Raw genomic sequence first — 25492 nt, forward strand, 5'->3', positions numbered from 1 at the left:
AAAATTTATTGATTGATTCATTGCAAAGCTCACGGTGAAACTATGGACTGTAGAAGCATCATTTACTTAAAGGCGCCATATGTAAGAATGTGGCCAAAAATACTCCAATCAAATTCAAAATATCAAGGTCTTTTAGGTTTCGTTTTCTCCGCCATTGTAGTTCAGACGTAACTGGCGACCCGTGGTTGCTCGGCAGCTGAGACTCTACTGACTGCAATGATTGGTAGACGGCAGTAGGTGGCGCCACATGCCAAAACATGATTTGCGGTCTGCAAAATATTTTTTGTGAATATTTTGTCTGTACTGTTGTTGTTGGTGAGTTCAGTTTGTCATATGAATATTATTCCTGAGTCTGTGACATATTAGGAGGATTGTAGGGCTAGTTGCTTTAGATTTATTACATAATGCACCTTTAATTTTAAGCAGGAGTTCAACTGATACTTGGAAAAACAAGACAAGTTTACATGGTTCTAATCAAACAGCCACCACAAGCCAGGGGAAAACAAGTATCAGAGATTGCAACACAAGCAATCAACACTCCCTTTTTCCCTGCTGCTGAGCCGATAAACACCACTGACGTTTTTCTGTGACGACAAACCAAACACAAGTGACACCAAGTTTCGAGAACCGAGTGAGAGTTTTCACTAGTCGAATCTCCAAGTGAAGCACTAGGAAATGGGGAAAAAAAAAAGTGTTGGGAGGTGAGTTGAGGTGTGGCACGGCGCGCTGAAATGTCCCAGCTGGGCCAATTACCAGCTTGTGATTTAACCACAGAGTGGAGCAGGAAGGAGAGCTGTCACCGCAGCTCCATTTCATTACAGCCACCCAAAAGTGACTCTGCGTGTTGGCATTTGGAGATAATGGCGCGAAGGTCTTCGAATGTTCGACTCAAATGAGAATGGAGATGGAGGGGATTAATTACTGAGCAGTGGAGCCACAGCTGAGCTGTGACAAATGTCATGCTTGAAGCAAATCGTAACTCTTACTTCACATCACGATCGTCAGCAGCAGAGTTGACCGTAAGTCACGGCCAAGAGCTAAACCTCGACTTCAGTCAGCCGATGTGTTTCCTTGCACAATTAAGCTACGGTTATAGCTTGACTATGCCATTTAATTGGACGACTGTCACTGTTTCAGTATACAAGCACCACAAGCTGGGATTCGATTTGTTAAAGTTAGTGTGTCCACCACTATGTGTATGTGAGGGTGGTGCAGAACATCTATGAGGACGGTGAGACAGTGATGAGGTGGTTTCAAGGTGGAGGTGGGATTACATCAGGGATCAGCTCTGAGCTCCTACTTGTTTGGAATGCTGATGGGCAGGTTGACAGATGAGGTTCAAGTAGGAGGCTCCACGGAAGATGTTTGCAGATGATACTGCATTGAGCAAGTGTGTGTACCTGTGTGTGAATTAGGGATGGGAATCACATAATATATGAGATACACGGTCCACGATACCGATGATATCCCAATACAACAATTCTGCGATAATATCAGCGATACATCACAATATCTGTCTATCATCTCTCAAGGAAACTTGCTCCGCCATTATGCCGCTGTAAACTCTCTCTTCTTCAGCCAGGTAACTTTCACCCAAATTTCCCTCATTCATTTGAGCAGCGCCGCCACAAGGAGACAAGACCAAGCGATGATGCCCGGCGAGTGAAACTGTGTCAGGAGTGATGTGACACAGAACGATAGCAGCGAAAGTGAAAGGGAAGGACATCTAGATGGTAGTGAGACCTGCTATGATGTATGGTTTGGATACAGTGGTACTGTCGAAAAAGACAAGACGCAGAGCTGGAGGAGGCAGAACTGAAGATGCTCAGGTTTTCATTGGGAGTGACCAAGATGGACAGGATGAGAAATGTGCATATTCTAGGGACAGCTCAGGTCGAATGGTTTTGAAATACAGTATGAGAGTCAAGGTTAAGATGCTTTGGTCAGGTGCAGAAGAGGGATAGTGGTTATACTGGACAAAGGATGTTGAAGATGGAGCTGCCAGGCAGGAGGACAAGAAGAAGACCACAGAGAAGGTTCATGGATGCTGTGAAGGAGGACATGAGGACACAAGGGAGAGGACAAGAAAGATGGAGGCAGATGATTCACTGTGATGACCCCTCAAGGGAGAAGCCGAAAGAAGAAGACCACCAAGCTTATTCACAGTCGGCTTTTTCGGGCTCCAGCTGACATATTACGTCTCGGACCAAAACTAGGTGGTGACGAGTTGATATCATCTCCACTATTTTCCTACATCCATAAACTTTTATCCATAAACTAAAGTATTTTTAAGGTTCAGGATTAGTCAAACTAATACAATCATTGGATTTTATTTCTAACATCATGTGAATGCACAGCTTGACTATATGCTAGGCATACACACAGATCACAGCCCATGACTGGCTTCCAGGGCAGACTGGCGCTGCCAACTGCAGAACCCTGGCCAGCTAACAAGAGCTTGGACCGGATCACAGGATTCAAAATTTACACCAATCACTGTTCCACGTCAGCAGCAGCCAAAGCGCCCGCTGCCTGGAATTTCCAAAACCAATTCAAAAGTTCACCTTTTTTTTTTTTTTTAAACCATAAAATAATTTCCTATCTGTGAGGTTCGACTGCTCAGCGAGGAGAGTTAATTTCACACCTAGTTAAATACATAGGCAGAGTGGATCACAAATAAATTATTTTTTACTGCAGTAATGATTTGTTTTAAAGAAGGTCAGCTAGAGAGAGAGAGATAGACATGCACAGAATAATTATATTAACTCAAACACTTGTGCACAGGCTCCTATTCGTTTTCTATTATAATAGAAAAGGGCTTTGAAATTAAAACTGCAGGTAGATACACGTACTATACAAAAAAACTCAACCACTTGAGTTTTAAGCTACTTTTTACACAACTATTTGATAGCTGAAATTAAATGTGACAGCGTAATAATGACTTATTTCACCCCTGACTATAAAATCCCATAACATCCACTCAATCAATGAACTGTGTCAGATGTTATTACATCTTATATAAAGGACTCTTTTTTTATTTTGTCAGTCATGATCCGTTACATAACAGAATGTGTCCTTTAGGAGCGAAAGAAATGTTTGCATGTCTGCAACTCTTAAACCTGGCTGGACGAGTGTGTATCCGTCTCTCTGGCTTTGCCTCCTTCACACTCTGCAGACCCTCCTCACCTCCTCAATCAAAACAATCCGTATCAGTCAAAGTCTGCTCCGACTGCTCGCGCTGTTGTTTTTCTCGCTCCCCCTCCAAGGTCTCTGCACTCACCACGCTGAAGCTTTCCCTGCCTCACCTCTCACCTCGTCTCACCACATTTTCGCCCCCGCGATGCGTGCTGCGTATTGTTAACTTTGGCATCTTCAGTCCACTTCCCCCCCCCCCCCCCATTCATTGCTTTCTATGTTGATGTGCGAGAGCACTAATATCAGGGAAGAGCTGTTATATAGACACAAATCTCCTCTTTCTTCTGCGCGATGACAGATTGTGTGAGATTGTGGACAGACATGCAGTTTTCTCCCCTGACAAAATCTGCGCGTCTATCATCGTACATTCTCTTCACTTGCACTGTAAAATAAATCAGTCTATGTTGCCCCAGATGTTCATCTCATCTGGATATGCTGTGCAGTATGTCTCGAATGAAACCCAATTATTCCTGCCATATGTTGCACACCACGCACAGAAACAATACAAAATGCATACTGACATTTACAGGCTGGAAAGATAAGGTGATCTTATCTATACAATCCAAAGAAGAAGAAAAAAAAACCAAGTCAGCATTTCCAGCTTCTTACACTAGTTTATGTCTCGTTTTATTGCAAGATACACAAGTATTCTCTTGGAGGAAGGCCACAAAAGTCTGAATTCCCATGGTACTCAATATTTCTTTTTCATCCCAGCACCAAAAACCTATCATTTCTTTTACAACACTAAAGACAAAAACCGGATCAAAGCTGAGCTCGAGCTGCAAAGTTTTATCACCTGCCACTTTTTGTTCACTCATTTTTCCACAGATATCCTGCATCTGTTCCCCTCAAGTGGTGTCTTTCTTGGCAGCCGTGTTCGGCACTCTTTTAAAAAACCGGAGTACCGGTAAAAGAGAGAAGTTATCAAAGTTGTTCTCTGCTGAACGGCAATAAATTGACAATGACATTTTGAGTACACTGACTCTTACCCTGCTGCTGGTCTATCTGCTCAGCTTTGTTGTTGTTTTTACCTCAAATTCAGCATCTACAGTGTATAAAATGTAAAGGTGTAGTCCGGTCAAATGGGTTCACATAATGCTCATAAACACTAAACACTGCGATACTGACATTATTATATAACCGGCTGGGCAGATTTTTGTGTGTGTACATTTCTACTTAAAGATGAAGCCCTGGTCCTAATGTGTTGAAGACCACATAAATCTGACGTCTGAGGTTTGTGAAAACAGTTCTAGCTCTGCTCGCTAGTGTCATCATGTCCATCTACAGTCTTAAAGTTGGCGTGTGAATGACCTAGTGGGTGCGACAATCTCAATTCATGATTATCAGCATTAACGTACACAAAACTTTGAGGCAGCGTGACAATGTGTGTGTGTGTGGGTTTTTTTTTGTGCAAGTCAGTATACAGACAGTACGGTTTATGAAAACTGACTGGGCATGTTTGCAGAAACAAACTTGTAATGATGAGTATAAGGCTGAATCTTGTCTGTAGCCTCCGTGCGGCTGGAAAATGGTCATATGGAGTCATCCTATTAGGCTATGAAATGCACTAAATGCCAAAACCAAAAAAATTAATTATTACACGGAATGATTTCATTTTTGGGACAGGCAACTCAGGAGAGGCCGTCTCTACCCCTGACTGCACGCCAGTGGAAATTTGGTCTCTTGTTGTCCGGCGACATTTCTTGCATTGCACACAGGAAGTGATTAGTTTTACGACAGGTGGAGGCAAGAGCAACGTTTTGCTCTTAAAGTGTAATGGCTGCAAAATGAAAAAATAATTTCAAAAGCGAAGCCTACTGCTCAGAAAACCCAAGTCATTCAGCAGTTTGACAGGATAAATGCTTCTCTCGTTTATGTCTTTTGTCTTAACGTTTGACAAGCTGAATCCACATTTTTAGAGCCATTTCTTCCAAAACCTAATAATATAAATTGCCCAAAACACAAATAAGATATCTTCACAATCCTCCTGTAACTAAATAAAAACAGCAAAGCCCGACAACATGTTGGGATGCACAAGACTTTTTAGATCAACCTATGAATCTTTTGCTGGAGCTGTGGACAATCTATCAAGCGAAATAGATGTTGGAAATAGATCCTAACTTGACAAGCTGTCTTCATGATAAATGCTCTCAAATTATTGGCGAGAGCCATCCAAGCAGAGAAAGTAGAGTCAGCGTAGCGCGACAATTAAGTCCACATTAAGCACAAAGGATGCATCAAGTGCCTGTGTGATTGCCTTTGTGCGGACTTGACTCGAGCTGATGGCATTTGACCTCAGCTGCTACTCTCTCTCTGCACAGACCTCCTCTCAGATGGCTGACATTAACCTTTTTTTCTATTTTTATGTTCCCCAGCTTCAGCCAGACTCTCCGCTGTTTTCTCTGAGCAGCTTCCAAGATATAAATGAAGAGAATGAAAGGTAAAGTCGAATTTACATACCTTCTCGCCGAGATCGCCTTTCGGTCCATCTTCACCCATATCGCCCTGCGATGAAAACACACAGAGGCAATCACACACACACACACACACACACACACACACACAGATTCTACATTATGGTGAGAATGTGTCAGAGCTGAACAGCTGAGATCAATGAGGATCTAAAAAAATCGAAAAGAAAAAAAGCATGATTGCTTTAACATCATTGCCAAACCTGAACACACATAACACACAGTAGGACTTTGGACAAATCTTCTGTGTCTGTGATTGACTGCACTGTAAAACTCCTTAATGGATGCTTGGCGTCAAATCCAAGAGCAGCGCGGCAGAGATGAAGTGCCATTTCGTGCATGTTGAATTCACTTCGGTCACTAACTGAGTCATCCCCCACATGGTTTGAATATGACCGATTTCAGGTGATGTAATACACTCTGTGGGGCATAACGGAGGCCATAAACTCCTGGCAGTGACCGGGAAAAATATACCTCCTAAATTCACATGTTTTCCATCTCACCATTATAAAACCAGATTGAATGTCAGAGCACTATTTAGCCAAACCAGCAGTGGGACTCGGATGGATAGTAGTTGTCGGTGGAATAAGACTGATCCAGACTGTAATGTTGAATCCTCCACACGAGGATTGCAGGGTCACGGAAGCTAATTACCAGCTGACATAGGGCGAAAAGGTGGGGTCACAGCCTGGAGAGGTCACCAGTCCATCGCAAAGGCAAACACACACTCACTCAGTCACTGAGTGCTCTCACATTCACACCTATGATCATTTAGAGCGTCCACATAACATCTGCATGTTTTTGGACCGTGAGAGGAACTGGAGAAAATCCATGCACACAAGTGGAGAACATGCAAACTCCACATAGAAAGGCCTTTGGTCGGACTGGGTCAAGAACCCAGCTCTTTTTGCTACAAGGAAACTGTCCTCGCCACTATTCCACTGTGTGGCCCACCTCATCAAATCTGTAATTTGACCATTTCTAAATAAATTCATGATCCCTCCATTATCAATCCTTTTTATTGGCTTTTCCTCTGCTGCCACCAGGAGATGATAAAATAAATATCTGCATAGACGTCATCATATAATTTACGACCAAATACCTACAAAAGTGCTGATACTTTATTTCAAATTTGCTCAAATATGTGTCGAGTTATAAAAATGGAAAGCATTACACTTGTTTATTGTCAGCACTTTAGCATTTTAGCTTAGCGCATCGCTCTCTCAGTACAGCCTCCAGCCTCCATTGTTAAATAAAATCCTTATACTTGCACTGATGTAAATCCAGGTGAAATGTATTTTAAATCCAACGATTTAAAATAAAGCCAAGATTTGAGCCCTCTCTAACAGGGTCTGTTTTTCTTTAAACACAAACAGTTGTTATCTGTTAGAGGTTGGCATAGTTGTTTTAAATTTGTCTGCCAACTGTTAAGTTCAGAAACCGTTGCCAAAAGCAACAGTTTCTCTTGAAATAAAAGCTCATACATGGCACTCGTTATAGGAGTAAGTATTATTGACGCTTTTGGACAGGGAACTGATCACGTCTTCTGTTCTTTTCTTTTTTTTTCCAAAATCGACAATATTTCAAGAAAAGCTATTCACATTTTAAAACGAAAGGTTGTGTCCTTGTGGAGAAAGAAAGACTGCTAAACAGGTTCTGGGGCTGATGTCAAGTATTTATTGGAAAGTTATGATCTTTGATGAAGGAAACAGTCTTCTAAAAGTCTTTAGTTAAAAAGGGGCAAATAGCTTTTTCATGAACTCTCATCACTCCCACAAACATGGCTGTGGGCACAGAACACAACTTTTTTTAAAGTCAAGATTTAAACTCAGGTTTCTTCTCTGGCACTTGGAAGTTCACTGTTCAGTATAACAGAGGGAGACAGAAGGAATTTCAATGAATTGTTTAAACTGCTGGGTTTTTTTTTGGACAAACTTCTAAAAGCCTAAGTATTGAAGGGTTTTATCTACAGTTTGCTTGCTTGCAACCTGGGAAAAGGCCAAAGGGCTTCAACAACAGTCAACAATTGGCAGGCCACTGCATTATACATTATTATATTGTACTACTGAGGTAATGGGCAGCCCCTGGCCAAGCGGAACAGGAACTTGGCTTGTAACTGGAAGGTTGCCAGTTCAAGTGCCTGGCAGGTAAAGATAACCAGCCCCAACCGTTCCATTTTGGCATCCTTCCCTTGGGGTAACAGACCGGCTGACCAGCCACAAACTGAGCTGGTTGTCGTCATACTGGTACTATGTCATGCAATTATTGGGCACCCTGCCTACCAAACAAAGGTACTGTTCTCAGTGGAAACGAAAAGCCTGACCCAGGGGGCGTTACCATTCCAAGAACCGAATCATTGGTTGCGTCAGGAAGTGTATTCAAGTAAAAAATATCATCAATAATTTCAGTCCAACCAACGCTCAACAGAACAGTTAAACACGAATACACGATCACATTATTACACTGTACTAGGTGTATTAATGAAGGGAGGTTAGACTAGAAACTGGGTTCAAGACTTGGTGTTCAAACCTCCCACCCGCTACTGTCCAAACACAGTGAACACCATCACCATAAGAAGGCCATTGTGTGTGTTCAGATGCCTGGAGTTGGAGAAACTGGGTTCAAGTTTTGTGACTCACTGGATGGCCAAATCTCAGAGGGGAGACCCGTTTGGGGAAAAAAAAAAAAACTAAGCTGAGACGGAGCTGCCATCATTTTACCACAGTGGCTGCTCCAACACATGGCGGGATATCAAGGGTGACGCTAACAATAATGTTTGCCGTTCTGAATTAGTGCTTTACCTTTTCACCTCGCTCTCCCATTTCACCCTGTTGGGAAAGAAAGCAGAGCATTAGACACACAAACTCGCTCAGGTGGAGTTGGGTTCATTCAGGGGAATTACTGCAGCCACTGAGGGTCAGATTGTATCTGGGGTTAAATTCATGTTGGATTATGGAAAGTCTCTCATGGTATGGCTGTCTTCCCATTACACCCTGAACTATTAGCTTTTAGAAGCATTTTTGTATCGCCAATAAAATGGGTTGTCAAAAATGAACAAGCTATAATCCTAATTTTAAAGCACATAATGCACATCTACAAATATACATGCAAACTACACACATAAATGGGCTATTAATTATCACTGATATACTGGCAAACACAGATCATGTAAAAATGATGAAATCATGAAATGGTAAAAAACAACAACATGAAATAAGCTCAACAAAAACAATGTTTTTTTTTGAAAGTGAAGCATGGATAAAAGTTGAAATGATGTCAAAATTGAAATGAAAAAGGATTGCTGTGATTTAAGAACAATAAGAGCACACAGAATGTGTGCACCAGACCTTGGCTCCAGGGACACCGTCCACTCCTGGGATGCCAATATCCCCCTATGGACAGCATAACATACACACAGTGGCTGTATTGAGTGTGCTGTTTTAGCAATGTGAGCTCAAGATTTAAGAGATTTGATGTCAGACGAGACAGGCTTATGTTTTCTCCCAAGATATAGATAACTTTCAGCCATTACAAAGGTTAGGTTCGAGTCACGAGACTTCACTGGTATAACTGTAGAATAGAAGGCATGGACTTTACACTATGTTCATAAATACCATAAAATGAAACAAAAATCAATAAGTATTAAAACCACAGACTGAAAGAAGAGAGGATAAACGAGTGATAATCACCTGTGCTTTGATTTTAAATATGAGCAAAGTCCATCTGATGAATGCTGGTGTACGGTTAGTGTGAGACTGACAGACTGACTGCCTGCTCGCCACAGAAACCAAACTCAGTTCTCCACTTGCCAAAAACAATTAACCTATAGTGACCTTTTGAAATCCCACAACATCATTAGCCTTTTAGAGAAGTTGTGGCTGTTCCTGTTCCTCATCCAGGAACAGATTGCTTAAACTGGATGATTCTGATTAACATAACCAGGATGGAAAATGAGGAAATCTATTATTGGAATATTACCATTATGTTATTATTTGGATTAAATTATCTGCTGCTGCTCGGTGCTGATTATAAGGAACACTGGGTTACTATGGCAGCCCAAGTGGAAAGAAATTGGGCTTGTAATCGGAGAGTTGTTGGTTCAAATCCCAGGACAGGGCAATGGCTGGGGTGTCCCTGAACAAGGTTGCACTCCCTGGGTGTGCAAATGCTCCTGTGCCCGGATTGTGTGTGTTCACTCTATATAATTGCTTCATACCCAACAATGTATTTATTTTGGGTCTTTATTCTGCATGAAGCATTATGGGAATAAAATGGCACGTTTCCATTATACAGTGCTACTCAACTCGTCTCTACTTGTTTTTTTGCTTTTCCATTAGAGATAATACCTGGAGCTTTTTTGGTACCTGCTCTGGCAAGGTTGCAAGCGAGCTTAGCCGATACTAAAACATGACATCAACAGAGAGTGTTGTTACTGGAAGAGTCATGAGCGTGACGTCCGACACAAGAATCAAACCCAACAATGCAACTGTATCACTTTAAAAGACTTAAAGGTCCCATTATATCCTATATAAGTAAAACGAAACTTAAGGGACAGGAAATGGCATCAGCCACAGAGGCTACTGGTAGCTAACAGCAGTTAGCATTTGGAAAAGTGATCATTTGCAGGCTCTAGCAGGCACATTGCTGTCATATATAACATGTATCCACTGGACAGATAAATCCTCTGAGGCTGGAAGTTTGTTTAGAACTCTGTGCTGCACTGTGGAGCCAAGAATAAAACTTTTCACTGGCTTCCGGTTATTGGTTACCGTTGCCCTCGCCAGCACTCTCGCATGTTTTACGGACAAAGTGAAATTTGGTGTCTTGTGACGTCCCAAGTGTTTTATCTCCTGTACTTAGACTGAGGAGGACCACAAAAACATGAGTGAGCCATCTTTTTTCACACTTTGGCGACTGGTAGGACCTCCAGAGTCCCAAATATATGTATTAAAATGATTATAAAGTTGATATTTGAGATTTGCATAATATGGGACCTTTAAAAATCCTGAAAAACATGCATTGATCTCCAACATTTGGCAAGTAAATTTCCAAAATCTCAATAATTAACAAAAGTGTCTGGTGTAATTCGTGACAGCACTGCCGAAAGCTGGCGATCATGTGTCGAATGACAACCCATTCAGCCATATATCAGTTGAGTGAGTCTGCGCTATCTCTCACGCATGCCCCCATGCTAAGATGATACTGCCCACAATGAGGAGGTACTATAGTAATGAAAAATGGCAGTGCAGGATACCAAACCGAAGTGAGTAGAGCCAAGTAGTGCTAGAACTGTGCAATGGAAAAGCGCCATTTGTGTATATGATCCGTGTAGTAGGGAGTACACAACCCTCACCCATCACCCACCCCATGCTGCACCACTTGTGGTGAGAGTGGATCATAAATGCTTGAATCACGTATCATCCATCAGCTCACATATGGGAGTCATTGATGTAATGATGATGGAGTATGATTAAAAAACTCCTAAAGTGCCGCTGATAAGGTTTGCATTAGCGATCGCTCGCCTTCTCTGTGGATATCTATGTCAGATCAATGCGATGTCTGCCAGTCAACCTGCCACTGCGGGCAGGGCGGAATTAACTGCAGCAGAGTTCAACTTCTTGCATGAGTGACACTTACATACCATAAGATATTCTATTTAATAACTGCGTATGGAGTTGTGTTTCATGGGTGCTGGGGAAAAAAACCACACTGATTCACACAAGTATGAAATCAGGCCTTCGGATTGTGTCGTCTCCAGAGTTCACTTTAACATGAAACTCCTACACTCTGGTTCTTATTACAGCCATGCATGCTTTTTCCTCTCATACCGCATCTTTCTTTATATAAATGCATACTTGAGACTAGAAAGATGGTGCCTCTGAAAAATCATCTCCTCATTCGTTCTCTCCGCTTGTGCCATTTGTTTGTTCTGGAATAAATCTGCTTTTCCATTTCTCCCTCCCCCACTGCGCAACACCTGCACTGTGTCTTCTTTATTTTCGGATTTCAAAATGAGACCCAGAGACGAGCGGAGAGAGAGTGGAGAGTGAGATTCACAGGCGGCTCAAAAAAGGTACTTGGCGGTTTAAGACTTGAAGATGCAGCCCAGGGGAAATCTCCCAAACGGGAAGGCGGATGTGAGAAGTGCAACATGTGGATTAATAAAAAGACATTTAAGCGAGTGTTAAACAGATATAGTTTCAGCTGTCTGAACTTTTTCTAATTCATCACATAAAGACTCATAAAGAAGTAGACATCATACTTTCTTTTTCACAGTCTAGTCTCGTATTGTCTCGTACTGATCTGTTTTTATTTTGCTGTTGTGGCAGCAATATGCTCCCGTACTTCACAACTAGTCAAAGTCAAAGAGTCGACCACGAGCTAAGAATATACTGAGTAGCCACAGGAATGGAAATCTGTTGTGAAAATTGTTCAGTGTTTTTATTCTACCAGGTCTTACCATCATTTTTATTCATATCTTCACTTTTATGACCTTTATGCATTTTCAGGGCAGGTGCAATATTCATCTTTTTTATTCTGTTTTCTATAATCTGTGAATGTATGCCCTTTGTTAGCTGCCTTGCTGTGCATTGTCCTGGAGACACTGTAGCACTTTTGCTCTTTTTTGATTTAATTTGTCTTCTGTAAAATCCCTCTGATTCTGGAGCCTTTGAAACAGGAGCTCAGATTCTAATGGGTGACGTCACGATGGTTTCCACTTGGCAACACAACAGTGTTGTTTGTATGAGCTCACCTTCATTCCATCAACGCCTGGAACGCCAGGAGGCCCGAGGGAACCCTAGGAAAATAAACACAAAAGCCTTTAGGTGTCATTACCCTACAAACAGTGCTGTTCATAGCTGGAAAACGCATCACATCACTCCAGTTGTTGTCCAGTTAAATAGATATGATTCTGCCCAACCACTGAGATCAGCTGATGGAGCCCTTCTTCTTATTCCAAAATCCCAGTTTGTAGCATGAGGAGATTTCGTCTTTACTATTAGAGCCTTTAGAAGTCTCTTCCTAAGGCTAATGATCTCTGACAAATTACGTCCCTACCACCTGTAGTGCCTCAGAGTGGACCCATCAAACAAAAGGAACTTCAAATCCGACAGAGAAAGTGTATACAAATGAAACTATACTTCAGTCTAAAGTCAGCACCACACAAGAAAACATGCTGCCAACCCCACTTCAAGACATCAGTGGTGTGTTACAAAACTAGGGAAAAAGTAATATCTGCTCAGTAGGTTTGGGGTTTGGTTTGTGTATATTGGCGACTTGAGCTGATTTCCTGTTACCATAGTCACATTAACATATCAGCAAATGAGTAACGAGGACTTGAATCAAGTCAACATTTTAAACGTGTCAGTCTTCTCCACTGTGTCACAAAATCGACTGGGATGAAAGAGAATTTTTTTTGATCATTATTGTTCCTACTTTGATGAATTCTAATGTATTACTCACACTCCACTTTTGATCACATAGCAACACCAAGTCAATCTCTAAGGTGATGAAACTTGACTAACTGTTGACGTAGCCTTTCTGTTTAACACAGCACTCGACTGGCGGCGGATCTAATTGTGCAGCCTCGAGCTTGGCTTATGAGTCATTAACATGGCGATGTGTCATCATTGACCCCCTACACACACACACACACACACACTTTGCTCCCACACCGATGGGAGGCCATGCCGACAGATGACAGCGCAGACAGGAAGTGTCTGATTGGGTTACACTGAACAAACACTGGCAGCTACCTGATGGCTGGGATAAAGCTTACATCTGTTCCTCACATCAGCGCCGCCGGGGAGCTGCAGCCTGTATCACAGCACTTAGCGCCAGGTCCTCTGTTCTGTGTCTGTCCCTGTCATACCCTTTCCCTTCCTCACGCCTTTTGAGCCTTAACGCTTTGGTCATGCGTTTACTTGCCCTGATGGACATTTAGCAACTGCACTTTAGCACAGTTTATTTCAAATCCAAAACATTGTTGATAAAGTATGTTATCCATTTAAAACTAGTGGTGGGCGAAATGGCAACATTTACACAAAATCACAATTACATTACACTGATTTTATTATCATTTTTTTACTTTACCTCGTTGAAAAGGTTTGCAGAGTTGCCACCCGACATATGAACATCGCGTGTGTTCTATATAACACGGTGCAGTTATTTTACTAAACCCACTTTTCTGCTTTGTTTCATTTTTAGCCATGAATACCTGCAACACTCTGAACCAAGCAGGGCGGGGAAAGAGAAATCCATGGCACTGCTCATAGTTTGCTATGATTGGTTTTTATGAGGTGGACAAACAAATAGTACGATTTAGCTGAGGAAACGATTGTTGTGTCATAGACAATGCGATGATCTCTCTCTGCTTTGGCAGATCGTCAACACGTTGTAGTCTTTTACAATCTATTATTATCTTATCGTCCACTCCCAATTTGAACACAGACTGTATGCTATTAGGTATAAATATATAATGAGAGTGATAAATACTTTGTCCATGGGTACCTTATTTTGGACAAGGTCCATTTTTGATTGATTGTACATATATATACACATATATACATATGTACATATTTACACATATATACATATATATACACCAAATCACATAAAAAAAACAAGAAGATTGTCATTGTACGACATAAGGTTTAAGAAAGTATATAAAGACAATGAAGAAAAAGAAAAAAGAAAAACAATATTGCTTCAGAGATTGTTGGTTAGAATTAGGCTCAAAAAGTGGAACAGATGGGCTGAGAACACTTGTATTTAGTGTGACTAAATATCAGCAAGTCGGGGAATCTTATTTAATCTAATTTAAATGAAAAGTAAGAAGTACCAGTGGGACTAGAAATGACTTTTGTAACTTACCTTTAGCCCTTCTGGTCCCTCAGGTCCCTATAAACGAGAGGAGACAGAGAAAGAGAAAAATAGAGGAGGAGAAAAGTAAGAGTTTGTGTCAGATTAAATGATATGATTTCCACTGCCAACATGGTCACAGCAGAGAGACTGGTAGAATTCCACACTGTGTGCAAACCCTTTAGGCAAAATGGAATCACAATAAATCCCTTGTTAATAAAAATAAAATAAAAAAATGACTGAACACACACACACAGATTTTTTTTTCCCCACTGAGTTGCTCCATAAACATGAATCTCTAATGAGACCATGAATAACAAAATCCTCTATGGTTTTATCTTTTTATGTCGATCTGTGTAATAATTTCTTTTAGTGAGTGTATAAACTTAACCTGTTTTGACTGTTCTACATTTTACGTCCTTCGGTCCAACAAAGAGAGGTTCATTTCCTGAACAGGCCAATAGCTGGAAAGGTGTACTAAGCTAATACACATTAGGGTAGAAAAGGCGCCACATCTTTAACTGAGATTTAAGTCTGTGATAGATGTGTCTGGGAGGACAGGATTATATTTTCAACCTGCCATGTCAGATCTTCAACCTCCTCCACCAGAAATTGACCATACAAGTGACTGTCATGATTAAAAAAATAATTAAACACAAAGCTAAAAGTGCTGTTTGGCCCATGTTGGCTAAATCTAAGCCCTGAACTGAAGCAATATCCAAAATCGTTCCTCAACACCTTTACACTTTACAGCATGTTGGCCAGCTTTATTCTCACAGTCGTCTCAGGATCCACACTGAATAGAACAACTTGGCTCATCAGGGGCTGCTTTGTCAAACCTTGTGCCCCACAAGCCCTCAACTATAACAACAAATTGGCAAAATCAAAGATCTGCTCCCCTGATGAGTGTGAAACATTATGAGTGCCAGGATTTAAATGTAGCCAATGGGGATTCATTCAGGTTGAAAAATTTGGAGGGAAAGTTTCTGTGATGAGAAGCAGAGCTTAGCTGTGACCAACCCTTTGTAACCTTTGATAAAAAGAAGGTGAAATATATTGAAATGTTTAAAAAGATTAGAGGTAAACAAGATTTTAAAAAAGTTTCAAACAAACTCAATAGAATAGTTGAGCTAAAAGCACTTTAAAATAAAAATGTTTTGTGATGCTACAGTTGCCTGTACTCTTGAAGATACAATAACCTGGATGACCTTCACTGACCTTATCGCTTCATTGTTTAGTATCGAGTTCTATCATCATCACACTGTGCAGTCACTTTTTACACCACGGTGACAAGTTTAATCTGAAAATTGCCTATTCCAGCATTCATACTAATTGGTTTTTCTTCATTTTTTTCCATCACATTTAATTTCTGTTGGAGAAACAAAGTTATCACCAAGCGACAGAAGCTCAAAACTTTCCCATTCTTACTTTTTGTTAAACAAACCCAGCTTGTGAAAACTCTGTGGCATCAAGTTCTCACATTTACAGAAAAGGCCCACACACTTGCAGCTCGTTTTACAGTGCATTCCATCTGCACTTAGTATAACAAAAAAAAAAAACCTCAATGAACAACTCATCATCCCAGCCAACCAAGAAGAAGCCTTTCCTCCTGCTTGCCTTGAAAAGCTTTTGTTAGCTATCCTCAGTGGGGTTTGGTAAACATCTTTATGACCCACTAGGTATGTGCAAGCATGTGCCACTCGCCTGAACACTAATTAGCTTGGCTACATCTGAGAGCACTCAGGGGCTACTGGCTGAAAGGGAGATTTTTCAGGGAGTCAAGCACCCTTCAGGAAGTCCTGCTTCTTTTGTTCTCAGCTTTGGGCCCTGACAAGGAAATTCAAGTTGGGGATATTTTTTTTTAAATCTCATTCATCAGGCAAAGAGGAGACCATGTGTAATATATAAGTAACACGTCGCTGATTTACGTTGAACATCCAAGCACACATGAAAAGCCCTGAATGTGTGACGCTTTCATTCGTGACTCGGAAATGACAAACAATGAGGCGATTACCGAGTCAAAAGAGCTCCGGACGTCACATAACTTGGTTGCAACTGTTCACTGTGCACTTTAAATCCATGGAGCTCAAATTATATATTGCAAAAACCGGACAGCCCCCAGCGTGCTTTTTACGAATTTGGAGAAATTATTCAAGACCTGCAGTATCCGGACTTCTTCAACTTTCTGATGAACTTCCCTTCATCTTACTAAGTTTACAATAGGCTGGAGGGAAACTACCGGCTGAAGATAACATTGTCACTGGAAGGGAAACCCTTGGGTGTACATTACATTACAAAGTTACATTACTAACCCAACAGGTGTAGTAATGTAAATAACTGCAGTTGCCTTGCAAATTAGTTTTTGGTAAATCTAGTCTGAATCCATGATTTACCTGTGAGCATGTTTCATATCGATCTGTTGGGATCCTGTAAAATGTTCTATCGTTGTCTCCGATTGTTTTAGAATCCTGGGGCACAACAACTATACACCATCTTCATTATTATAAAGAAAACAGCAGACAAAGAGACAAGTTGTCTGACACATTGCCTGATTTTATGTGTTGTCTCATATATCTGTCTGTCTGGTGTCAGCTTCCAGAGCTCTATCACTAGATGCATTCTCAAACCCCTCTGCTACTAGAGGGACTTCCACAGTCCTTGCTCAGCATTTACAGGAACAATATTTTGGCTGATCAAAGCTCAGAAAAGCTACACATTAAGAGCTTGTGTTCAAAGCTTCTGCGCCACTCATAATATCTTTGAAAAGGCTTTGTGATATTATTCCCGATATACATTTTTGACAGCCTGGGTCTCATTGTCTTGAGTTTGACCCGTGTGGCCGCAGGTTAGCATAACACTGTGTTCACTGACGTTATTGTAGAGATTGGAGTCATGTGTGTTTTATTCAAGCGAACATGGCTGCTCATTTCGCTAGACCTTTCTATTGCTCCAGATTTACTGTTAAAACATCGGTAAAAAACATATCCTGGGCCACCGGAGAAACCCAAGTTTAACTTTAGGTAAGACGGGGCATTAGTTTCCACATTTTGCTACTTATGCCTAATGCCCTGTAAAATTCGGAGACAATAATAATAACAAACAGAAAACCCTTTCCTGTGTAGGTGCTTTCAGATATGCGCTGACCATATCCACAAACCAATGATTCTAGATAATTCATATCAAGCGAGTGGGTGGTGTTTTCTGCCTCTCTCATGCTACCCCAGATACCACCCATCACCTGGAAGTTGCAGAGATTCACCTGCTGTTGTGAACGCATTTGTCATCAGTAAATGTCTGAACTAAGTTGCAGATAAAAATGCCTTTTCTCAGTGATTGTCACTATTTGTCTCAACATTCCTGGAGCATACACTGCTAACATCTTTATTCCTCATGTTTGGTTTCACATTATAGGAGAAACGCTAACATCTTACATGTCCATATTGTACAGCCCTACAGAGAAAATGAGGTGCCAACTTTTTTTTATAAATTTTTATATCTAAAGGTTAGTCATGTACGCAGTATGTAGCTTATGGGTGTATCCTCAAGGATATAAGGATATAAAAGTGGATCAATCAACCTCTCTTGTATAATTGGGGGGAAAAAAGCTGCTGCAGGATTTTTTTTCCCCCATACATGAATGGAATAAAGCACACAATAACCACTGGTTTTTCAAATTTAACCTTTTTGAAGTAAATTGAGTTCCAAAATGAAAAACTGTGTGCAAGGCTGCAAGCCACATTCAAAGAGCTGAAGACCCCCTTAATTTACCCCAGAAACACCTTATGGCACTGATGATTTCGAATTGAATCCTGAAAATATTTCCTTTTTTTTTTCCTTCTTTCTTTCTCCTCCTCCTCCCATCTCCCCCTCCTCCTTGTTTCTCCACAAGAGCTTAATCCAGCTAACCAGCACCATATGTCCTGGAAGGCTGCTGGAAAACTCAGGAATCTACTTTTGCCTTTTTAACAATAGCATCTGCATTAAAAGGAAAACAAAACAAAAAAATGCTGAGCTGTGTAAAGTGGGCGCTCTAGGTACTAGACCACTGTACAAGAAGCAAAGTTGGCCTTGGGAGCAAATTCAGAATCCCTGCCTTTACAGAGCTTACAAGAGCCGATCACTGCTCGTCCTTAAGGCCTGCCGCACAAAGTGGAGCCTATCAGTCTGTGCACATCTAATTCATATTGATTTTCAAAGGCCAAATCAAGGCTGTGGTGTTGCGTTGCTAGATGAATAAATTATTTTTATTCCATCTCCAGAGAACAGCCCCAATAATTATTCACAGAAACGTTTCTCTCTAATCCATTATCTTATCTTTGCTTCATTTTCTCCAAAAAATGCTATAGACATGGCATCACTCAACCAAGGTAACGCCCTCAGGCAGGAAATCCACTGTTCACCTCTGTGGAAGTATATGCTCGACAACAAATATCACTGCTACGAAACATGCTCACAGTGAGCAGCAGACGTGATGAGAACCCACAAGCAACAGATTTTGTGGATACCTCTTTGTAAATCACGGACTCGGACTAGATTTACAAAGAGCTCGTCTACACAGCATTGTCAACAGAACAATTATTTACATTACACAACCCATTTCTAAATACTAATGTTATGCTAATGGAACACTCTTCCGGTGACAACGCTATTGTATAGATTGCATCCCTTTGTTTCCCTCCAGGCTCTTGTAAACTTTCAGGAACTCTCTGGAGTAAGATGAGGTGAAGTTAATCGTGATCCCATTCATATTTACTGCTTCTGAGGTTGGAATGATGGCAGTTCATCGAAACCGAGTCACAAGATGTATGTATTTGAGCAGCTATGTCACATCATCTTACAAAATCTTGGACATGCTGCGTTTTGGGCTTGATTTCCATATGATAATTTATTGTTTAAAGCACTTCTAAATAATGTTTTATCATGTGTTATGTATACCCCTAAAGCAGTATTCTGGATTTTAAGAAATTCCAGTGGGCAACTCATACTTTTAATGCAAAACTCTGTCGCTCACTTTGAATGAGATCCACCATCCATCTTTTGGAGAAATAAACCATCTCGAGCAGTTCCTATAAGCACTGGAGACTTATTGGAGCACACCTGGGACCATCTATTGCATATTTGACATTTATAATGTGTAAATGGTGGAACTTAAGGGTGCTGCAAAAACAACCAAATAGCACAAAGGGCAATAATGGGTAAACCTTTTCATTATTAAAGCCAACACAGGCTGAAAACCTCAGTTACATAAAGATTTTATAGATATCGAGTGACCTAAAAACGATTAGCAACTGAGCTCGTTACCTGTAGTTAATTTCTTTACAATCCCCCAACTTTTTCACACTGTGGAAGGAGATGGAATCTGAGTTGAAAGAGCTTGATAACACCTCCTCTGTCGCATTCACTTAGCCTCCCCCTGCACTTGTGAAAACTGACATTACCGAGTGTTCTCGCAGGTCCCGTTTCCTGACCTCGCTTTCCCTGGAATTTGGCTTGACCTTTTCAGCGTAGCTTTTACGAGGGAACTTTAATCAAATGCTTTATTTGCTGAACACCACAAGTCGTATCCAGTTGCTGTTAAATGGAACACCTCATCCCTACCGTGTCAGGGGTTTTGAGAAAACATACATTTTTGCAGTGGGTCATAAAAAGTGTCATTAATATTCACTGTGGTATCTATAAACCATTTTATGAATATCTCATAAATATTGTACATTTAAGTGGCGGCATCCTTGACTGCTTTTTTTTATCCAGTGTACAAAAAGTGTGAGGTTGAATTAATCCCAGAGCTTATAACATTATCTCTCTATTAAAGGTGCAGTAGGCATGATTTTGCTGCCATTATTAATTATTAACCCAGTACAAATATTCCAGCATAACGTAAATCATGTAATGTGAGGGAGAAGGAACAACACTCCTTTACCTTTAATACCGTTTACTGTCTTTACAAATTCTATGTAATTCCACGTGGAACATGGCAACTCAGAGAGCTCTGGTTTAACTACAACTTCTTTAGATAAAAGTTCCAATTAGAAATCACTACTCCAGGCAACAAATTCCTACATAGGAAATAAACGGAACAAAGCTAAGAGTCTCAAAGAGTAGGTAAATAAAAGCAATAAAACACCTGAGAGATGAAGTGATGTCTCATGTCATTATTCTGGTATGAAGAGAGTGCTGACTTGTCTTGTAAGACGCTCAGTACAGAGAGATGTGACCATGCAACAACTCAACAAAACGATCGCATTCACTTTGCCTAATAACTACAACCTTACTTCAAGTGCAGAGGCAGGCTAGCAGTTTGTTGAGCCACCTCCATTTGTACTAAACTACTAAATGAAATCCAAAAGGAGTGGAAAGATGAGGTTCAAAAGAGTGAACATTTTTAGCTTACCGTAGGTCCTGTTTCTCCAGACTCCCCTGGATCACCCTATGCAAAAAAAGAAAACGGTTGTCAACAAACAATATTATACAGAGTTTTAAAAAGTCTAGGAAATAGCTGCGAACCAAATTATGTTTTTATTTCCCTTAGTTTTATAAAGCTACTATTATGCATAGCGATAGTACCATGTTGCCAAGTAGAGCTCAGCATTGTTCTGCTCATATACTAAGTTGGCTGGAGGACATTTATCACGCTGTGTCACCTGTATCCTTCACTGTCTCTGTCCGACAAACTTGTTCTCGTCTTTGCTTCAGGCTTGGCTCATGGTACAGGTCTCCCAGTAGAAATGAGACGTGCCCAGATTGCTTTGCCAAAGTCAACAGTATTGAACAGTACTCCAAACGTTGACTCTCTGTGACATTTACATGACAACATATTTGCCACCCTCTTTCCGAGGGGGATTTACAGCAGCAGAAAAAAATAAATAAATTGTGGCAAGAGAAGTTTAATTCCTTGGAAAAACATTGCTAGTGCAACTGCAACTGGAAGAGCGAAAACGATTATCATCAAAAACTTGGATAGAATCAGATAAACAACACTTAATATCTTTTTGCACCCCCACTGTGAACTCTGCCAAGTCAATAAAGATCAGCTGGAAACCATGGAAGGGTTTTATGGCTGAATGTAATTGACAGGCATTTTCTGTTTCACATAAATTAGCGCGATGCCACTAACAGTCTTAGACATGGAAAGTATTACATTCTAAAGAAAACCTACAGAGTAAACATAAATCCAAAGAGGAAAGCAATTCCCTAATGTAGAGACATCAGGGAAATGAACTGTAGCTTGTCTATCCTTCATAGAGTGTGTTTTCATTGAGATAAATCTTTCTGGCACTGAGACGAATGAATAGAAGAGCAAAAAAAATATAACTTGTTTTATTCTTAAAACAAACAATATGTTGATTTCTTTTCAAAGGGGGGGGGAAAAAATCAAGACTTCTTCTGATCCAGTTCTATTTCTGAGACTGCAAATGAAAGTCATCATTCAGCGAACCAAACTTTCCAGATGTCAGATAAAGATCAATACTTACTGGTAGACCAGGCACACCTCTAGGCCCATCTTTGCCAGTGTCCCCTGGAGGCCCTCTGGGCCCAGGAGGACCCGGTGGCCCTGGGGGCCCAGGTGGTCCTGCTTGCCCCTGATCTCCCTGTGAGGCAAAATAACCAAATCTTACCATTATGCTTTGATACTGTTAAATCAGCTGAGACTGGAGCCACTGCAGTTGAATAATGATGAAGAAGAGAGCAGTGAAATGATCTTTTAGGGGTGGCTATGGGTTGCCTCCATTCATAACATGGGGTAGAGTTTGCATTTTCCATCTTCACAGCTAACGTTCGAGACCAATGGAGCTGTAACAGTATACTTGAAATATGAATGCTTTTAAAATTCATGCATTCCTAAATGGATCTCATGAGCTGAATAAGGTTTGTGCATAAGGTAATGACATGAAAAAAAGTAATATTTCTTAGTGTAGAGCTACAATCATCAAGATCATCAAAAATAAACTGAAAATCTGTGATCCATTATTACACTGGTTTATAATCATTTCTTAGAAGATATTCGGCAATCTAACTTGCAGGGAAAGTGCTTTAAAGTGGTAACATGGCAGTAATTCATTTTACATTAATAAAAAAAACCTTGAGATTTCCATAATTTTGTTTAAACAGTCAGAGTGCATGTGACAGGTCTGTCTGAAGGTTTGCATGCAAACTGCAGAATGGCCAGAGAGAAGTGATTCAGTAAGACGTGGCACAGTGGAGACAGAGACAAGTAAAGACACAGCCACTACCTTAATGAGCCGCCGCTTTATGAGCTGCTGGTCAGCGGAAAGAAAGCCATGATTGATCTTAGGGAAGACCATCTGAGCAGGTGTGTGAGGTCAAGAGGACGTAGGTGAAAGAAGGTTGAAGAAGGATGAAGTCCCGGAAGAAGAAGCAGGAGGAGAAGGAGGAAGGCAAATGCAAAGAGAAACAGATTTTTTTTGTTAAAAAGGCCTCTGTTCATGAACGCCACTCCAGCACTTTCACACGTAGGGGGAGAAATCCACACTTTTCCAGCACTGAGGTGGTTTGCTTCGGAAGTCTGGGCTTACTTTTTGGAGCCGGGGGCACATAATTACCACTTTGGGGGTGTGAGGGCGCCACAGTGGTCTCACAGTCCCCGGAAAAATGGGAATTTCTCCGTCTCTGTGAAAGCCCTGTCTTCACCACCATCATCGTGCCTGCTGCTAAATCAGACCCCAGGAGCTGCACACACTGACACCAGCATGGTGGAACTCTTGATGACATAATTTCTAACCCTGTGCCTTTCAATAGGTGCTTTATTGTGCTCGTGTCCATTGGTATGAAGTGGCTTCATCCTTCACTGAAACAATACTGAAGGCCAAATCGGTGGATTTGAAGGATTTGTGGTAAACCAATGGGCACGAGTTTTAAAAAGAAAACATTTTGCCATTCCAGTTCCTCTAGGGGTTCCTTCCATTCGTTTTAGCATCAAGGAACACAAGCCAGAGCATGTCTCGCTTTCAGGATGCCTATTGTTGTTCCAGTCAACAAACATATTATTGGGCTACAAAAGGCCACCTTTGCATTCAATGAGAGCCTTGGCGTGTTGCATGGAACAGAAAGCTCTTGAGTGAAAAACTGTTTGCAACTGTGTGGTATAGGATAAAGATTGACTGGCTTTGATTAATTAGATGTTTTTTTCTCCTGTGTCTACTCATCGTCTATCATCAGGCCTTGGAGAAAAAAGCAGCCAGCAGTGATTTATTTACTTCCACAGTGTGTGCTGCAGAGGGGTCGGACTGAGCAGCTACAGGCGGCACCACTACCGACAAACCTTGACAGTCAGGATCTGATTGCTGTGCAAAGCAGCCAGCGTAGGGAGACCAGGCAATCCCTAGATGGACAAACAGCAGAACATGGCACAACACACGCATGACATTCAAACACTGGGTGAACACAAACAGATGGAGGAGGAAGAAGATCAGTAAATATTGTTACACATCTTTCAAGTAAGCTGTGTAAGACGTGGAAATGAAATCAATTTAATTTTGCAAAACTCAACATCCACTTGTCAATCATGAGTCAATCATTCAACGCTGAGTAACCATTTCCTGTTAAAGAACATACATTAAAGTGGCAGACTTTGTGCTACAACATGCTAGTACACTGAGGTGCGTGGTGTTTTTATTTTGAGGAACATCACATTTGACTGAAATGTGAACTTTTGAGATGGTACATTTTATCAAATGTTTACCGTTCCCCTTGTCAAAAATGTTCATGATACATGTGATCCACTCACGAAAACTAAATCAAAGGAGAAAACATTGGATTGTGCCGCTTCTTAAAACAGGACTACGGATTTTGCTGAACATGAGCTTTCATGCAAGTCCAGAAGACATTTAATTGGGTTTGAATGCTATATTCAAATTAAATGTGCCCCACTGTGTTTTTACCCCTTTTACTGACAATATGTACGGATATAAATTTCTACTTTACTGCACTTGCATTCCTGTCAAACAAGGCCTTTGATGTGAACAAGAGTTTTAAAGCCATAGTGCCACGAACTGAATGTCTACTGACACATGAAATGACTTCTTCCCTTTAGCTTGCCCAGTAGTAGTCATATGACAGCTTACAGTAACTGTAAGGAAGTCTTTCAAAATTTGGTTTTGTCAAGCTAAAGGCAACATATACAGTGCTTTTCAGCACTTAAAGAATTTGGGGTGTTTCTTTTAATCAAAAAACAATGTTGCAAATATGGATTTAAGTGCGCTTGTCTACTCCAAAGTAAGCATATCAAGCTATATACTGTCGTAGATGAGTTTTATGGAAAATCAAAATGAGCATCCATCCTGTAAGTATCTCTTCAGTTTGTAAATACTGGTACTGGATGCTAGGAGGACAGTTTTCTCTGTACTGGATTTAAATAAATTTACACTTGAGTAACCTCTGCCAACTTTTCTCAAGATAGGGTTACGTTTGCCAAGACACATCCTCATCCTGAAAGCCTTTTCCCCCCTGCAACATTACAATTACAAACATACGGTGTGAAAATATGAACAAATACAGTTATGAACAAATTAATTTTCTTCGTCATACCAAGAGAAATCGTAAGAACCACCGCTTATAGTAACAGTTATAAACAGAATGTAACAGTAACAAATCGTGGCAGGACCCTCCACTTTATTAGCTAGCTAGCCCGAAGAAGGTGATAAAATAAAATCAGGATGGGGCATCTGCTAAGATGGCATCTGCTAATATTCCTTGGGAAATGGAAAGGTTTGTATTATAAACATGTCCCACCATTTAAAAAAGAAATACATAAAATGCCCAGAAGTATAGGAAGAATCATGTCAAGAAATCCTGCAAAGTAAGGTTTAAGAGTTTAAGAGGCATATATAAGAACAGGCAAAATCACACAATAGTAGCTGTACAATTGCAAGAATGTTGCTGCATGGTTTCTATCACTGTAGAAAACTCAACTCAAATCAACTAATGAGTTTTTTTTTCTTTTTTTT

At 40.8% G+C, this 25492-nt stretch overlaps 1 protein-coding gene across 1 annotated transcript in view; it reads right to left on the minus strand.

Annotated features, from left to right (window-relative positions):
* Positions 1 to 25492, minus strand: part of col25a1 (collagen type XXV alpha 1 chain) — a gene marked incomplete at both ends in the record, with an annotated part of 168435 nt that overhangs the window by 25368 nt on the left and 117575 nt on the right. Inside the window, 8 exons of the mRNA XM_083885827.1 lie at positions 5656 to 5700; positions 8468 to 8494; positions 9014 to 9058; positions 12421 to 12465; positions 14541 to 14567; positions 20920 to 20955; positions 22001 to 22117; positions 22760 to 22831. Of these exons, the coding sequence (XP_083741953.1) occupies positions 5656 to 5700; positions 8468 to 8494; positions 9014 to 9058; positions 12421 to 12465; positions 14541 to 14567; positions 20920 to 20955; positions 22001 to 22117; positions 22760 to 22831 (414 nt within the window). The remainder of the gene's footprint in view (positions 1 to 5655; positions 5701 to 8467; positions 8495 to 9013; positions 9059 to 12420; positions 12466 to 14540; positions 14568 to 20919; positions 20956 to 22000; positions 22118 to 22759; positions 22832 to 25492) is intronic.

This window comes from Microchirus variegatus (genome assembly GCF_963457635.1).
Source record: "Microchirus variegatus genome assembly, chromosome: 2".
NCBI classification, from domain to species: Eukaryota; Metazoa; Chordata; class Actinopteri; order Pleuronectiformes; family Soleidae; genus Microchirus; species Microchirus variegatus.